At 41.5% G+C, this 18,350-nt stretch overlaps 4 protein-coding genes across 4 annotated transcripts; 2 read left to right on the top strand and 2 right to left on the bottom strand.

Moving 5' to 3' along the window:
• Positions 1–295: 295 nt before the first annotated feature.
• Positions 296–908, top strand: LOC108042946 (myotrophin). Its single transcript, XM_017121457.1, has one exon. It carries the CDS (start codon positions 355–357, stop codon positions 727–729), a length of 375 nt encoding a protein of 124 aa, XP_016976946.1. The 5' UTR covers positions 296–354; the 3' UTR covers positions 730–908.
• Positions 909–983: 75 nt separating this feature from the next.
• On the bottom strand, positions 984–1,883 carry LOC108042945 (glycine-rich protein 5). Its single transcript, XM_017121456.1, has 2 exons — positions 1,815–1,883; positions 984–1,669 (listed from the first exon to the last, which is right to left on the bottom strand). The coding sequence occupies exons 1-2, from the start codon at positions 1,818–1,820 to the stop codon at positions 1,046–1,048; spliced, it is 630 nt and encodes a 209-aa protein (XP_016976945.1). The 5' UTR covers positions 1,821–1,883; the 3' UTR covers positions 984–1,045.
• A 3,084-nt stretch (positions 1,884–4,967) lies between these two features.
• LOC108042953 (uncharacterized transmembrane protein DDB_G0289901) lies at positions 4,968–5,963 on the bottom strand. The gene is made up of 2 exons (XM_017121464.2): positions 5,854–5,963; positions 4,968–5,764 (listed from the first exon to the last, which is right to left on the bottom strand). The coding sequence occupies exons 1-2, from the start codon at positions 5,857–5,859 to the stop codon at positions 5,183–5,185; spliced, it is 588 nt and encodes a 195-aa protein (XP_016976953.1). The 5' UTR covers positions 5,860–5,963; the 3' UTR covers positions 4,968–5,182.
• Positions 5,964–16,824: 10,861 nt separating this feature from the next.
• On the top strand, positions 16,825–17,476 carry LOC108042949. The gene has a single exon (XM_017121461.2). The coding sequence runs from the start codon at positions 16,954–16,956 to the stop codon at positions 17,095–17,097; it is 144 nt and encodes a 47-aa protein (XP_016976950.1). The 5' UTR covers positions 16,825–16,953; the 3' UTR covers positions 17,098–17,476.
• Positions 17,477–18,350: the final 874 nt, after the last annotated feature.

Here is an 18,350-nt window from a genome sequence, read left to right as displayed (position 1 = left end):
CCCAAACCCAAACCGAAACCGAAACCAAAAGTAAAAATAAAACATTGCCAACAACAGCAGCACCTGACAACTGTCAAATTTTGTGGGTTACCATCGATAAATAAAATGGAGGACAACTTTATGACTGGCATATTTATTGAGAATATTATTTTATAGTTTTCAAAGGCCAAATAAAAGTCAACTTTAGAAAATCAAGAAAAATCACAGACAAATTTTTCTTTTTTTTTTAATGTAAGTAACAAAGTAGCCAAATATGATTGACTTTAAACTTGGAATCTATCAAATGTTTAATCAAATCGCTTGGATTGACTGAAACACATCGCTTTTAAACTGAGAATCACACGCTGACTGAAAATGGGCAACGGTGGCAACATCGAGGACATCATCTGGACGATCAAGAACGGGGAGTACGATGAGGTGGAGCGGGTTTTCCTGGCGGGATCGCACAACGTGAACGACCAGATGGGCCTCAGATTCCCATTGCACTACGCCGCCGACTTTGGCCAGCTGAAGCTGCTGAAGTTCTTCGTGCGGATCGGGGCCGATGTGGACCGGAAGGACAAGTACGGGATCACCCCGCTGCTGGCGGCCATTTGGGAGGGTCACACCAGCTGCGTGGAGTTCCTGCTCCAGATGGGCGCCAGTCGGACGGGTCGGACGCCCGGGGGACAGAGCTACTCGGAGGCCGCCGAGCAGGACGACATCCGACTGCTCCTGGCGATGGATTAAAGTCCTCGGCGACTCCAATCGATCTAAATTCAAGGTGCAGCTTCATATGGAGATGTTATTGGTAGTGATAGTGATCTACAATGTGAACATTCATTATGTACGGTTGGCTAACTACATTATTATATTATACATTTTGAGGTTCCAAGAAATGAGTGTACTTGGAAGCCAAATCAAATTAAGTTTTGTGTTTTTGTTTCATGGTTAAGTGGCTCAACTATGTCGCTCTGTGTTTATTCATTAATATCGGGAAGTATTTACAATTAGGGTCAGTAGCAAACAGTAACAGTATTAGTATTCATTGACCAACGAAGAGCATTTACCAACTGCTCTGGGCCCATCCGCCCTGCGGAGCCCATCCGCCGGAGGAGTAGCTGGAGGCGCCTCCGGAGGAGTACCCCGATCCACCGCCATGGCCTCCTCCATAGCCACCGCCATAGCCGCCGCTCGATCCGGCGTCGGAGATGACCTTGATGATCTTCACGTTGCCACCGCTTCCATAGCCACCGCCGCCGCCGCCGCCATATCCTCCGCCGCCGCTGTAGCCACCTCCGGAGGACCAGCCGCCGCCATGACCTCCGCTATAGCCTCCTGAGGAGCCACCTCCATAGCCACCTCCATAGCCGCCGCCATGGCCTCCGCTGTAGCCACCTCCGTAGCCACCTCCGAAGCCACCGCCTGCTCCGGAATCGGTAATCACCTTGATGATCTTAACCGTGCTGCCGCCGCCGTAGCCACCACTTCCTCCGTGGCCGCCTCCATAGCCACCACCGCCGCTGTAGCCACCACCGCCGCCGTGGCCACCGCTGTAGCCACCACCACCGCCGTAGCCACCACCGCCCGAGGACCAGCCGGAGCTAAGGGCACTGCCTCCTCCGCCGCCGCCGCCGCCCAGGAATCCCGCATGGGCCAAACTGCACACCGCCAGCAAGCAGACGAAAACCTGCAAGAGATGGGCAGGAAACGCGTTAATTGGACTCCTTGTCTTCACAACAACTCACTAAGTCACACAAAAAAAAAAAAGAAAAAACAAAGAGATTCGCTTTCTTCGAACGTGTTAATCCGCGAGGTTTTTTTTAGAGACACACCTTCATGTTGAGGTGCTTGGAGATTGATTAATTGGAAGAACTGCGACTGTGTCGGGCTGGAAGGGCGATCTTCGACTGTGGTCTGCAGCGTTTTGGCCGCTGCTTTTATGGCCAGCGAATCGGATGCTCGGTAACCAGCTTGGCTCACTTAACCCTGCCCTGCCCCAACTGCCCCAACTGCGCCGACGCACAGTGGGTCCAATCGCACCCAGACTGAAAAGATGCTGATGGCTGGAGGTTGGTGCCCCCTTAAGAGCAGCTGTATTATTTTATTATTATTTTCTTCAAACGCAAAAAAACGATGTTATTATTATTATTATTGTTATGCGGTTTTTAACTGCTAAAGCTACATGCAGATAATAATTGTTTTACAGCTTTAGCAGCACCACCTTTTCATGCCCTTATATTATAATATCATATCTTAACATCCTAACTTTATTCTGAACTTATGTTCTGCCATTACAATTATAAATGAAATCTTTAATAAATCATTTAATATATAATCCAAATATTTTTTGTTCCCTACAATATTTCAGTAAATAAAATTATAATTTCTATAAAGTCGATGGCTGGTATTATAAATTCCTATGTTTGTCAGTCTTTAAATAAATTAATATATTAAAAATGTATTTAATAATGGTATCCCTATTTACATGATCTCAATTGAACTGTTCCAAAATATATGGAAATGGTAGCACTGTGTGGAGATTACTCGTGTATGACACACTAATTGCCGGTCCACGCGATGGTCTGTTCGCGTTGTGGCATCATCATCACCATAACCATTACCATATCACCATCACCATCTGCATGTCTGCATTAGGGCAACGGCCCTGACCCCACCCCATCCCGGTAACCTCCAGCTCCAGTTCCTCATCCACCTGCACCTCCACCACCCCCCTCCGTCCAGGCCATTTCATCTCCACCCGCGGCTTTGGACCCCGAGCTAATTTATGTCTCGGACTGTGTTGCAATCCGGGCAGCTGGAGCTGTCAAGTGGGCCAACCTGCATCGCCGGGTCGGCGGAAGCCCTTCCCCAGAGATACTGCACATTTTCTGCTCGTTATGCAATTCATCCAAATCGACACAAAGTTGCAAAAATAATAAACAATAGTTGCCCGCAGCATGATCCAATGAACAGGTAGCGATCACACCACTAGCCAGTGATGGGGATTTTAAATAGAGTGTACCCAAAGTCCCTGAAAATGAAGTACTCATTTTCGGTACTTTTCATTCCGCCTTAGTGCCAAAAATAATTAAAAGCACTGATTAAAAGCACTGCTAATACAAATAAAAAGGGGTTTAATGGGGCTCTTCATTTAATTGCAACTTAAGACTTTTCTTAGTAGGGCTTAGCTTTATTCCTTAATTAAAGGTGATATTAAGGTGGCACATAGTTCAGACATCTCTGTACCCGGCACATTTTCGATCTCGATTGATTCGGCCAACGCGATCGGGGCACCATTAACTCTTGGGTCAAACAGAATGCTTATTAATTGCCGGTCCCACCAACTCGATTCGGCTGCAGCCAACCTTCACTTCTCGATCTGATAGATGAGCCATACATTATCCATTTCCCGCTGATCGTCGGCGATTTCATGTTCGAGTGGATTGGCCATCGGCATCACGAAACTCGAAATTACCGAATCTGTGATCGGAGTATCTAAAGAACGTTTTGAAAGGGAATGTGTATGTATTTAAAGCCCACATCGAATAATGGATCTGCCAAGTGTTACATCATTCAAAAAACCCGATCAAGCCACACACCATTTAAAAATATTCCATCAAATTTATTTAACTAAAATGATAGCTGCTTACGACTTTTTATATGTGCTTTTTTGAATATGATTAATGTTTTTAACTAGTCATTTTCCCTATAAGCATTTTTCCCTAGGGTATATATGTTTGATTTAGTATTTCATATTTAATTTTCGGGAAGGCAGCATATAATGGAAAACATTAAAAAAAACATTTAATACATTCGCCAAAAACAATTACAGATAATATATTTCAGTTAACACATTTATTTTTGATGAACATTTCTTTTTTTTCAACTTTGAGTTATTGCCGTACAATAAGTGATTATTAAATGAAGTCTGTTATGTTTAATATGGCCTAAATAACAGTCTTATAACTGCGGAATTACCTCTTAAAAAAACGCAGTAGGTCTTGTCTTATAGTATAAAATAATATTCGACGCCAATTAATGCATTTATGTAACAGCTTAGTAATCATTAGAGTCCGCTGTGTCTGGCATTTAAAAAATATATTCATACATATGTGCAGGGAAATCGAATACAAATCGAATCGGTAGTGCTGGTAAATATGCATGCTATTAAATATATCTGTAATCTTAATTAGACACCCTATCATCTGAGTATCCATTAATTAAGTTATAAAATATGTATGCTGATGCTCACAAAAAATCGAAGTCCACGAATTTGTAGATAAAAACAAAACACGAAAAAAACAAATGATTTAAATCCGTTTTGGCTTGGGACTAAAAAACTAGTTACGGCACCATCAAATACAATAATGATGGAAATTCAATACAAGACGAAACGCATCCGCAATTATACATATATTTTGGTCGGGGGAATTACTTATCTCACAGCAGGGTCAGAATGGACATAATTACCAGACGGTAATGGTTCCATTCCCTTTACGATGCTGCTAAGCACGATTTGACCTTGAGCTTAACCCATTCCGAACTGAGGCTTAGTTGTCTTCAGCCAACAAATGATTTCATTTCACAGAATGTAGTTCCAATAGAGAGTGTTCGGAATCATAAAATTACGTAAGGCTTCAATATTGAAGTAAATGCAAATTAACCATATTTTTGGTAACAATTTGTCATTCGATTTGAAACTACTTATACGATGATTGTTTGTATCAAAAAAAGGCAAAGTAATTTTGTAGCCTTATGTGATATAATATACCACTTGAATTGTTGGTGTTACGTTAGAAATGATATGACAAACTGGTTTTTAATATCTTATGTAATTGCAACCATTCGAGTGCTTCCCAAAAAAAAAGTGTCGCAAATGGGTTAAGTGGAAAGCGAAACGGCCAAACAAAGATGCTCTGAAAAACCCCCGAACATGAATAATCATTTTTTCTGGCTTCCCAATCGAAAGACAAAGAATCAGATGGTATTTGTAGTTTTTTCTCTATATATTTTGTAAACAATTAACAAAAAAAAATAATGGGTTTCTAAGCGCACACACAAAACGCGTGCACTATCTTAAACCTAACTTCGTAACATCAAAAAGTCCAATATCGCCGCACAACTCGAACAACAGGAACAAAAGAGTTGACATCGACGCACTGGATTGCCTGGGGATCTGCTGGGATCTACTGGAATGGGCTTAGTTCCAGCCGGAACCGCCGGAAGACCAGCCACCGCCGGACGACCATCCTCCACTGGGAGCACCCGATGACCAGCCACCGGAGGACCATCCGCCGGAGTTGCCGCCATCGGCGATTCCCGAGCTGATCAGCTTGATGATCTTGACGTCCTCGGTGTGGTGATCGTGGCCATGGCCTCCGCTGGAGTACTCGTATCCGTGACCATGGCCATGGCCGTGATCCTCCTCCTGGATGACCTTGATGATCTTCACCTCGGAGCCGTGGCCGTGGCTATGACCATGATCATGGCCATGGGAATGGGAGTGGCCGCCCTCGCTGATCACCTTGATGATCTTCAGCTCCTCGGCAGCGTGGCCATGACCGCCCGAATATCCGCCGGACCATCCGCCACCGCCGTGGCCAGCCTCCTCGCTGATGACCTTGACGATGGTGGGCGGGGCACCGCCGGAGGACCAGCCACCACCACCGCCGCCAGAGGACCAGCCACCACCACCTCCGCCGGAGGACCAACCACTGCTACCACCACCTCCAATGAATCCGGCTTGGGCCAGGGTGAAACAGGCAATCAGGCAGACGAAAACCTAGTAGGACATAAATATTAATATGCAAATTCTGATCTACTGATATCGGATCGAATGCTCCAGAACCATTGGGAACTGGACATACATACCTTCATTTTGTTGTCGGCTACGCTTGGGTTGAACTGGCACTTAGCGATTAACGAAGTGGGATTGGGGAGCTGAGCTCGGAAACTGATGACAATGCTCTGCCCTGAGGCTACTATTTATACGTTGAAAATGTGGGTCACTGCGAAGAGAAATGCTCGCCCCCATCTTCGAAATCCCAGTTCAAACGTGACATTCGCTGACCCAAGCGGCATTACTAATGCACCGATTTTTCCAAGAGTCTTAATCAGTTTAGGCAATTAATCAAGTAGGTCCAAAGGTTATGGTGCCCTGAAATTCTCAACACTAGAGTGGTGATCAGAGGTGCCTACATTTTAAATATTTTAGTAACAAAACTATTTAATCCGTGAAAAGCTGCAAGCCTGTAGATGGCCGATTTCTCAATGTCATGTTAAGGTTTCAGTTGAAGTCAGAAAGAGTTAACATGAGGTCTAATTGACTTTTTAATATTATGGTAATTGTTAGAACGTCCAATATTCTAACAAATCGTTTCCTAAAACAGTAATTTAACCAGCATTTTGAACTTGACTTCGAGAAATTGGCCTTAAAAAGAATTAATAATTGTGTGCTTTCTTTTTTCTATATTTTTCATGGGAAAAAATTAAATAAAGAGAGAAAGACGCCGTCTTGGCAACCCTATTACAAACTATCTTCAAACAGCTGGTTGACCTGGACGGAAAACACTTCAACAGGTGTTCCATCGCGATTTGATTTTGCCACCGACCGACCGGTTTTTGCAATTTGCGATTCGCTATTCTCTTTTTTCGCACTAGACTCACTTTCGTGCACCAAATTGGCAAGACACTTCAGATGACCGAATTATGCAAATCTCGCGTGGGTCAAAGAGAAAGAAACCACAATCAAATCCGAATCCAAAGCCCGGCCACTTACTATTGCGTATGCACATCTGCTTAATTAAGCGCCAAACATCGCCTCCGAAATGCAGAAAGCTGGATTTCGCATGGGACAGATGATAAATACTTCCCAAAACTCATTTGGCAACTTTCTAGCCGCTGTTTGCCACTCTTTCTGGCATTGTACTCGTTAGCATAAAACATATTTATCTTTATGATTTTTTCTCGCCACACGAATCACATTCTGTAATGACTGCAAATATTTTTACTGGGCTTTAAACTTACCACACGGTGTACTTTAGTCTGTGCAACTAGATTTTTGGCCTTGCTTGCATCACCTTTATCTACTGATGAAGTGCCGGCAAATATTGATGGGATGATCAGCATATTTGCCATAGACGACACTTTGGGTTGCAAACAAATCGCTTACTGATTTGTGGATGGAGAAAAACGAAAATGAATTCCGAGCAAGTGAACTTGTAGGGAAAAGTTTTGAACAGGTTTTAGGGTTACATGTTGAGAAAGCCAAATTCAATTAATACCGAAAAGTACCATATATACAAATGTAATTAAACCATTATTTCGACTACACTGTGAGATATGCTAGAATTTTAGCCGCCTGTCCCCGACTGCCATTAGGTTCGATTTATCATCGTTATACTGCTGTTCGGCGTTTAATATGCAAATCGGGCACACGCATGAACGCCCAAACATATGCAACAAGACACGGAGCAGGCGAAATGCGATAAATATGTTGCTGCGGTCGTGTTTTTTCCACTACCAAACCAACGGACTTTTTTCCATGCCCATTCTTCATTAAAAATAATGAAAATTGAATTTAATTCGCTTGTCGGGCCTAATTATAATTATGTTAATGGCGCATGTTTTTCCACAAAATTTACACAATGTTTGTCCAAATCGTCAACGGATTTTCCAGCTGGTCCGTGTGTGGACTGCACTCAGATAGTATCTGCGGAATCATGTTGCATTCCATTACCCATCGTGACAGGGACTCTGGTTTGGTTTAGTTAGCGGGCGCTAATTGGAAGTGCTTTAAACTGATTTTAAATGGCGTAAAATAATTTTTTATTACCATCAGATAGTGGGGAATACAAAGGAAGTTGTCAATATAAGACTTTTAAAGGGGATTTTTAATTAAAACAAGAGAGAACGCTATAGTCGGGTGCCCCGACTATCAGATACCCGTTACTCAGGTAAAGGGAGTGCGAGGGAGATGGAGATAGAAACTTTGATCACGCATAACTTTTTAACGAATAATCCGATTTGAAAAATTTCTTCTACATTTCGATAGGTATTGATAAACACAATAAAACTGCATTTTTACTTTTCCGAAATATTTAAATTTTTAAAATCGTATATAAGCGATTGTGGGCGTTAAAGGGGGCGTGGCACCTTTTTGAAACAAACTTGCGCTGCGTAGGAACTCCTAAAATCTACATGCAAAATGCCAATCTTCTAGCTTTTATAGTTTCCGAGATCTCAGCGTTCATACGGACAGACAGACGGACAGACAGACGGACAGACGGACAGACGGACAGACGGACATGGCTAGATCGACTCGGCTAGTGATCCTGATCAAGAATATATATACTTTATAGGGTCGGAAACGCTTCCTTCTAGCTGTTACATACTTTTGCACGAATACAATATACCCTTTTACTCTACGAGTAACGGGTATAAAAATGTATTATGATCAGATTGAGGGTAGGGTAAATGAACTAGTCTTTGTGAGGGTGTCTCTTTTAATACAAAATAGAAATACAAACATCCAAATTAGTTTAAAATTGTATGCATTTGTTTAAGGATAGGTGATTTGTTAATATACTTTAGCTTATCCAAATCCATCAGTTGAGAGGTAATCGCTCTCTTGAACATTGTTCATTTTGCATCTTAACCTTTTCGCAATTCCTGCCATCCCCGTTGATTTTCTCTCCAGCCAAAAGTCATTCGCTTGTTGCTAATTTTCCCACTATAGTTTACCCAACGATATGGAAACAATCGCTGAGCTTTAACCAAACCAAAATCAGTGGGCCGGAGGGGTAAAGGGTGGTCGGGGGGAGAGGGGGAGTGGGCGGAAGCGGTAAATGGAAAATGTGGAGTGGCATTTCGGTTTTTGGCCAAGTTGGTTACAGCGATTGAATTTAATTAGCTTATCATGAAAGCGTATTCCACATAAATTTATCAAAATTGCTTTACACAGCAGCCGAGACAGAGGCTTCCGAAGGGGGGGTACAAATTGCATTACGACCCGCCCATTAAACTGATAAAAACGAGAGCCTGGAGTGGCGGATGGCGTTTTTCGGGAAAGGGGGTTATGGAGAGGAAAAGGGAAAGGGAAAGAAAAAGGGGAAGGGGGCTGGGCGACACTTTAAAGTTGATGGCTCGAGAGAGAATCTAAAATCAAATTTATTAACGCACATTACAACGGGCCCACTTCATAGCACAGCAAAAAGGGGATGGTGTTCCATGGGCGGAGTGCAAAGGGGAGGCTTTAAAATAATACAAAGGCCGTCGCCTTTTGTTCTCCGCCAACGCAACCGGATATATAACAATCGGATATTTAAACACCTCGAGGTTTGAAAAATACTGGAAAAAGATCTCTAATTTACAATATTAAATCACATTTACTTTTATTGTAAGAAGCAAACAATGAGTCTCAAAATCCAAAAAAGTATATTAAATTAATATATTACTAAAATACAAATATACAAATCTTAAGAATACTTTAATGTTCATAGAAATATGCCTGTAATAGTTTATATAGTTATATCAAAATAAATTTTTATAAATTCGGAATAATTAACTTACATGTTGATGCCTTTATGTACTCCATCGATTGTCTGTGTTTTAATTGAGATTATTTCACTTCAAGGTCCAATCAGCACAATATAACACTTTATTTTACCTTCGGCTTATTCCACCCAAGTGGCCGCATCGTTATCAATACACATATCCGTATCGTTATAGCCGACCATTAAGCCATGATTACTGCGCCGTGAAGGTGACACCCCATATGGGTTGGAACCCAGAACCTCAACCCCACACCCCCCCCCCCTCCCCACACAATGGGTTTTCCACGCCTTAAGCCGCTTGGCAAAGTTCGGTCGACTTATTTCGCCTTATCGACGGCGCTTTTCAGGCTTCCACTTTGATAGCTGGCCAACTGTGTTAATTGATAAGCAATCGCTAATCGCGCAACGGCAGAAGCGACAAAAAAAAAGTGGTGGGAGGGGGGTGGGTGGTGGCTATAAAAGTGCTTTTGCACCCGATGCGTTTTTGCTGTCTGCCGTCTCTTTCGACCCTTTTTGCCGTCTCTTTCGTACTCCCAGCCATTCGCTTGTTGTGTCAACGCGATTATGATGATTATGCCGCTTCATGGGATATACTATGGCAGTCAAAATAATAGCAGAGAAAATCGAAGACATAACAGCTTACTATTATCATCTCAATCGCTTGTGGGGGCACGATTCTGTGTAAAAAACACAAGAAGTCAATTCAACATTTCCAACTTTTTCAAATTGTAGATCAATAAATGTTTAACAACCGTACCAAATATAGTACGGATTTATTTAGAAAATGTTAAAAACTTTCACAAGTTTATCAGTTTAAAATCTAGCTTTATAAGTTACACATTTTGGATAACATCCTTTAAAAAAATTGAATTTACCAAACTCTTTCGCAATTACTTAATTATTATTCCATTTGATACCTAAGAAACTTTTTTATAATTAATTATTGTTATTATTTTGACCTGAGCTGTAGTATAAGTCATTAAAATGGGCCAGGAAAGTGAGGGACGATGAGGGGGACAGGAGTACATTAAGACCTTATAGAAAATGCGTTCCGAAAGGGGGAACATTGCAACATTATACGCCCGGCGATTGGAGGCATTTGTGCGTGAAATTACATTGAAAATTTAATTGTGCACACACACAAACACACACACACACACACACACACACAGCCGGCGACAAAGTGCAGCAGGTCGCAGTGCATTAGACACGCAAAATTTGTTCATAAATTAAAATGCAAAACCCAGCGAAAGTACAACGATTTACCAGCCCGTGGGTTTTGCAGATAAGAAGTGGATTATCATTGGAAAAATGACAATCCGCTTACTGACCGAGGCCAATGCCAAAGTCATTGATCTGTTGGGATCCGAGATAGGAGAGGATTGAATGTGGGTTTTTAAAATTAGCCAGATCGGATTGGAAGTCTTTCAAGGAACGTCAATTATCAAAATAAACATCCATCTTTTGGCTTAGCATTATTTAAGGCATTAACAACTAGAAACGGCACAGAGACCTGGCAACTTTTCGCACGCAATCATTAGTTGATTGTCTATCGATCTGCTGGGTTTTCCAGCAATTTCCTCGCAACCAGGCCCCCCCCGCCCCTCCACACCCCGCTGCAGTCTCTTTCGCCACACGTGGAAAGTTGCCGCGCATTTCTCCTCTTGCGGTCGGCAAAAAAAAAAAACGGGAGGGGGGTGGTGTTTAAAAAAAAAAACCCTGGAAACCCCTCAGCTGATGCAATTTTCCTGTGCGAAAATTAACAAACAAATACACACAAACACACAGACGACTGTGGCAAATGAAAATGCGCGCGCGAGAATTCAATTTGTGGAAAAGAAAATGGTGTTGGATGAGTGGCTAGGGGCGGGGTGGGGGGTGGATGGCTATATAGCATGTTGTTGGGTTAGGCTATGGTTTAGCCTGCTGCCTGTTTACTTGAGGTTTCATCAACACCCCACACGCCGCTTTCCCACCATTTTCCCAAGACTTTTCCGCTGAATGTCGGCATATGAGGGCCAGCCGGAAGGAAATGCAAGCGAACAAACGAAGCGCGCCAGGCAAATACTCAGCGTTAGTGGGTGGAAAAAGGTGGAAAGCGGTGGAAAACGGTGGAAATAAAGGGGGTGGGGGTGGGTGGTACTGCAGTGGTTTAGGTTTCGGTCTCGGTTAAGCAGCGCGAATGTCTTGGCTTAGACCAAAAATTGGCACAACCGGAAGTCGATTTAGTTCGCTGCTGCCAACAGACTTGTCGCCAATCATTCGACGAGGGAACTGGTGGCTTAAGGGGTCCCACACAATGTTGGGAAGTTAAAGCGACTGATAACCCCACTTTAACGAAGTTATTACGCTTCAAAAAGTTAAACTTTAGGGTCCAAAAAGTAAACTTGCAGAAAAGAGAAGAAAAAAAGGTGATATAAGCTTAGGAAATAAAAACCAGTCCCTGAATTACAGAGGATGATTAAATAAAACTAAGTGCAGCTTTTAAAGCTGATTCTTTGACAGCCTTAAAAAATACATATAAAATAACCAGCGGCCTTGTCTACCTTATCGCAATCTTATCTACTCAAACTTTAAGCAAACAAGAAAGCAAGAAAACTTATATAACCTTTAAATACCTTTGCACAATGAGACTAGATCGATTTTCTGATCAATTTTTCGATTCTACCTTTTGAATCTGTAATATTGATTTTTCCGAAATCGGATGTCTGTACGAAAAGTTAAGAGCTTAGAAGTTCAGTTTTTTGCCGTTTTCTGCAAAGCCATTTTTCGAAAATTTGGAAAGGGATTTCATCATTGAAAATGACGAAAAATCGACCCAAAAATAAAAACTAAACTGAAAACACAGTTTTTTTACAGAATTAAACGATCATTTAGAAGAATGCCACTTTGGAATCGGAAGTCTGTACGAAAAGTTATGAGCTTTGCAGTTCAGTTTTTTTGCACTTTTCTGGAAAGCCATTTTTCCAAAATTTGGAAAGGGGTGGAAAGGGTCATCATTGAAAATGATGAAAAATCGACCCAAAAATAAAAACTAAACTGAAAACACAGTTTTTTAGAGAATTAAACCACGATCATTTAGAAGTATGCCACTTTGAAATCGGAGGTCTGTACGAAAAGTTATAAGCTTAGGAACTCAGTTTTTTTTGCCGTTTTCTGCAAAATGTAGAAAAATCGAAGCCATATTTCAAATCAAGATAAAAACAGATGTTTTTGGAGAATTTAACCACAATCATTTTGAAATATGCCACTTCTAAATGAAAAAGGCTCTGTTGAAATGATGAAGAGTTGTGCCTTCACTAGTTGCAAAAGTGCTTTAAAGCAAGCGATTAGCAAACAACTGATGTTAACTTAATTTTGCTGGGAAAATGCTACGTTTCGCCTTTTTCGCCAACAACTAAGCGCCCTTTGGAAATATAGTTGGAGTTGCCAGGAGCAACGGTGGAGCCCTCTCAACAGATACTGCCACAAAGCATATGTGCCCCAGCTAGTATTAGTGGAGTGCCCTCAAATTATACCCCAACAAATTATACGTCGAACGAAATTTAAAATTTGAATTCATTGTTATTCCAAAATTCATAGAATAATATGTGTTTCCCCAAGAAAAAAGATTAAAATAATGCATAAAATCCCATTTTAAATATTGATTTGGTAAAAACAAAACAGCATAATGATTGCATTAAATTTTATGCAGTGCAGAGGTAGTTGGTCCAAAGAGCTGCTGGAATACTAATGCTGGCAATCTGTTTGGTTGTGGGTGGTAGTGGGTGGCAGTGGGAGGCAGTGGGTGGCAGTGGGTGGCAGTGGGTGGCAGTGGGTGGCAGTGGGTGGCAGTGGGAGGCAGTGGGTGGTTGTGGGTGGTGGCTGTATGGGTGGCTGCAAGTTGTGTGCTTGTAGGGCCAAATATTTCTATTATTAATGTCTGTTTATCTGCATGCGACGATGTCAGCTGCCCCATCCCCATTTGCCACCCACTATGTCCCCCTTTTCTCCCACTGTTCGTATATTTATATATATATATATACCCCCGATCTGTGTGGGTTTGTTTACGCTGCTTTATGGCCTTCGATTAATTTTGCGCGTAAATGGCGGAGAAGTGAAGAGTTTCCTCTGGCAATTTGTTGCTGTTATCTGCGGGGCTATATTTAAACATAGTTTATTAGTTGTTGTTGCTGGAGCGATTAAAAACGTGGCTGTCTCCCCAATCCCCTCACCATGCAAAAATATTGCAGACATTTCGTTTGAAGATGGCCAAAAACGAGAGCGAAAAATTAGCACATTCCGTCAAGGGAATTATTGTGAATAGCTGTGATAACTCATGTATCATGTTATCAGCTCAATAATCTGCTCAGCTTAGCTAAAAACAATGTTTTGTTGATATAAATATTTTAGAAAGAATTGTTCCAGATTCAACTACATTATAAATTTGAATCATACTTTATTATACCCTTGCAGAGGGTATTATAATTTTGGTCAAAAGTGTGCAACGCAGTGAAGGAGACATCTCCGACCCTATAAAGTATATATATTCTTGATCAGGATCACCTCCTGAGTTGATATAGCCATGTCCGTCTGTCCGTCTGTCCGTCTGTCCGTCTGTCCGTCTGTCTGTCCGTCTGTCCGTCTGTCCGTCTGTCCGTCTGTCTGTTTCTACGCAAACTAGTCTCTCAGTTTTAAAGCTATCGGATTGAAACTTTGCACACACCCTTCTTTCCTTTGCACGCAGTATATAAGTCGGACCGGCCGGGATCGGCCGACTATATCCTATAGCTGCCATATAACTGATTGATCGGAAATGCCATAACTTTCGTGTTTGTAAAGTTAGGAAGTTGGGATTTTCTATGGGTTTTATATTTGGCCAATCAATCCGACCTACCAAATTTCATAAGGATCGGCCGACTATATCCTATAGCTGCCATATAACTGATTGATCGGAAATGCCATAACTTTGGTGTTTGTAAAGTTCGAAAGTTGGGATTTTCTATGGGTTTTATATTTGGCCAATCAATCCGACCTACCAAATTTCATAGGGATCGGCCGACTATATCCTATAGCTGCCATATAACTGATTGATCGGAAATGCCATAACTTTGGTGTTTGTAAAGTTAGAAAGTTGGGATTTTCTATGGGTTTTATATTTGGCCAATCAATCCGACCCACCAATCTTCATAAGGATCGGCCGACTATATCCTATAGCTGCCATATAACTGATTGATCGGAAATGCCATAACTTTGGTGTTTGTTAAGTTAGGAAGTTGGGATTTTCTATGGATTTTATTTTTGGCCAATCAATCCGACCTACCAAATTTCATACGGATCGGCCGACTATATCCTATAGCTGCCATATAACTGATTGATCGGAAATGCCATAACTTTGGTGTTTGTAAAGTTAGGAAGTTGGGATTTTCTATGGATTTTATTTTTGGCCAATCAATCCGACCTATCAAATTTCATAAGGATCGGCCGACTATATCCTATAGCTGCCATATAACTGAACGATTGGAAATGCCATAACTTTGTTGTTGTTAAAGTTAGGAAGTTCGGATTTTTTATGAGTATTAAGAATGCATCATATGAATAATTTTGGAGAATATAATTTACAGAGTATTCTGCAAGGGTATATCAACTTCGGCTCCGCCCGAAGTTAGCTTTCCTTTCTTGTTTTTTTGATAAATTAAAACATGAATGTGACAAACTAACCACAAATTTAATGAAATATTTCTTAAATAATTCATCACATGTGAAGTTAGATATCAATAGAGTCATGCAGTTTTGGTTACATAAAGAGCTTTCTGAAGATTAAAAACACATCACTGCTGGTAGACTTATCTTGAATGAGCCTTTTTGATTAGTCACTTAAGTTTTTTGAATGACTTTAATACCTCATACCTGAAAATGACCTCACCCTTCACTGTTTCTATTTTGTGCTGATGCACTTCGATTTTATTGAGGAAAGTCTACCCATATAAAGAAGTGTTGATTGTAAATCTTCCGAAAGAGCTTTGCCGGCACTACGATTTTCGCAGTTAATTGCCAACGCTTTGTTCATTTGCGTTTTTTGTTAGTCGGAAATAAGATTCCCTAATTATTACTGCATTTGTAACTGCCAGCAGTTTTGCAAAAAAAAAACCAGGTGGCTTCCACAGATAGTGTAAATTTAAAAACAAACATGAAAGGGAAATCGGTCGAGTGTGGCGATCAAATGTTTGCCCACATTCGCATTCGTGTTTAGGCGCAAATTGTTTAGATAGTGAGGCACCCCGTTCCCAGATTAGGCGTTCTTGATAAACACTGCCAATAAACCCAGTCCGCGAATAAACAAACAAAAACATTGCAAAAATTTAAGATTTGCGTAGACATGTGTTTATACGTACACACATGGAGAAAAACCTTCGTGTAACCAACTTTGAATCTTGTATTATCATATAATTTAAGGTACATTTTTTTTTAAATTTCGGAAATTCTAAGAAGTATATTTTAACATCTTAGATTAGATTAATTTTCCGAAGTATATGTGGAGTATTTTATTTTAAATATTTTAAATATAACCGTTTAAGTCTTAACTTTGAATCTTGTATTATCATATGATTTTGGTGTTTTAGTGTTTTATTTGTTAACGCCTATGGGTTTTTGAAAATCCCCAATTTGAGCTAGAAAGCTCAACAAATATATGAATATACCCTAAAACTATTGTCATTTATAGTTTTTTCAGAGCTTACATTAAAATACCCAAGACGTGTACAAATCACATAATTTAAAGTACAATTTTTTTGTTTAATTGAAAAAAATGTAAGAATCATATTTTAAGAACTGATTAATGTTTTAAGTATAACCGTTAAAGATTCCCTCACCTATTTAATTTATACAAAATATGTGGTTTCTACTAGAAACTTTCTAGTAAGCTTTACAGCGGACCTACTATGAAATTTTATATTTCTCGACATTTATTAGTTTGTTGTTAGATTTTCTCGCAGTGTTGCTGTTCGCACATATGAATGCTTGAGCTTTTCGCCATAGAAGTGCGAATCGCGGTTATCTAATGAGTCGATAATGGGGAGAGTGGCGGCGGCGGAGCAAGTGCATCGGCTGGCGGCATGTTCTGGGAGCTTTTCTGCGTTCCGTGGAACCTGGAGGCGACTGGGACTGGCCGACGTGACCGGCGGCACATCGGCCACGTCCGAGGGGAAAGCTTCCCGCGGGTTCTGGCGCTGCCTTCGATTCTGATTCTGATTCTGGGAGTGCTACTCCATAGTGTGTATAAAAGGCCCCATGCAGGGCGTGCGTCCCGCGCATTCTGCAAACAGCTCTGTCCGCGTTCGCTTCGCATCCGCTTTTCCGTAGTCCCCTGATTCAGCGCTTTCCCGCTTCTCCGCTTTCCCGCTTCTTCGATTTCCCCCACTTCCCGAGTGAAAACAGCATGTGGTCGAAAGTTGGCATCGCCGGAGCCCTGCTCGTAATGGGCGGCATACTGTCCTCCAGCGTGGTGGACAACTTCGCCTACGTGGACCGCTCGCTGCCGGTGGCCATGCCCAAGGCCAAGGCCTTTGCTCCGAAGGAGTGAGGATCCAGGGAGCCAGGGAGCCAGGGATGCTGGGATCCTGGGCGGTGGATCCCGGATGTCAGCCGATTAACCAGTTCCTGCAACAGGAACCAGTGCTTTGTACTCGGCGGAAGGGAGGCCACTGTGGATATTTATTGGCCAGCCAGCTACTCCGGCTTGTCGTTAATTAACAAGTTCACCGCAAGCGGGAAGTAGTTAATGTAGGCCCTAAAGCCACTCCCGCAAACCCCCCTCATTCCCTCCCCCCGTGCCTAGAAGAACAACTGTTATGTTTGTGCAATTAACTTTATTTTATAAACTTTTTTGTAACAGTTTTTTTTTCTCCCTTTTTATACCCGTTACTCGTAGAGTAAAAGGGTATATTGTATTCGTGCAAAAGTATGTAACAGCTAGAAGGAAGCGTTTCCGACCCTATAAAGTATATATATTCTTGATCAGGGTCACTAGCCGAGTCGATCTAGCCATGTCCGTCTGTCCGTCTGTCTGTCCGTCTGTCCGTCTGTCCGTCTGTCTGTCCGTCTGTCTGTCCGTATGAACGCTGAGATCTTGGAAACTATAAAAGCTAGAAGATTGACATTTTGCATGCAGATTCTAGGAGTTCCTACGCAGCGCAAGTTTGTTTCAAAAAGGTGCCACGCCCCCTTTACGCCCACAATCGCTTATATACAATTTTAAAAATTTAAATATTTCGAAAAAGTAAAAATGCAGTTTTATTGTGTTTATCAATACCTATCGAAATGTAGAAGAAATTTTTCAAATCGGACCATTCGTTAAAAAATTATGCGTGATCAAAGTTTCTCTCTCCATCTCCCTCGCACTCCCTTTACCTGAGTAACGGGTATCTGATAGTCGGGGCACCCGACTATAGCGTTCTCTCTTGTTTTTTAATACATTTGTACGAGTAAGCTAAGAAGTTCCTAATACGTAAGCAAAATAAAATATTTAAGCTCTTTTATTTAAATTAGCAGTGTATCTTTATTTAATGTGTGTATGCTTGTGTTTTTCCTGTTTTCATTCGGTTTTATATGGTCTTCAAACGAGTCGCAATTATCGGAGTTAATAATGAAGTATTGACCTCGGTCGGCAATTAGTGTCAAAAAGATTACACTAGACCACGAAAACAAACCATTTTATTTGGTGGGCTTATCAAAGGTAATTAGCATTGCTATTTTTATTGCACATGTATGCACATGGACATCTCAAATTATCGTTAGCTATATTTAACACGGTATGTTGAGCTTAACGGAAAAATT

This window comes from Drosophila rhopaloa, unplaced genomic scaffold (assembly GCF_018152115.1).
Source record: "Drosophila rhopaloa isolate 14029-0021.01 unplaced genomic scaffold, ASM1815211v1 contig_3, whole genome shotgun sequence".
Lineage (NCBI taxonomy): Eukaryota > Metazoa > Arthropoda > Insecta > Diptera > Drosophilidae > Drosophila > Drosophila rhopaloa.
Note: the sequence above shows the minus strand (reverse complement) of the source record. Positions and strands in the feature narration are given on the sequence as shown.

Coding starts and splice junctions, on each gene's coding strand:
- LOC108042946 (XM_017121457.1), top strand. CDS start 355: ATGGGCAACGGTGGCAACATCGAGGACATCATCTGGACGATCAAGAAC.
- LOC108042949 (XM_017121461.2), top strand. CDS start 16,954: ATGTGGTCGAAAGTTGGCATCGCCGGAGCCCTGCTCGTAATGGGCGGC.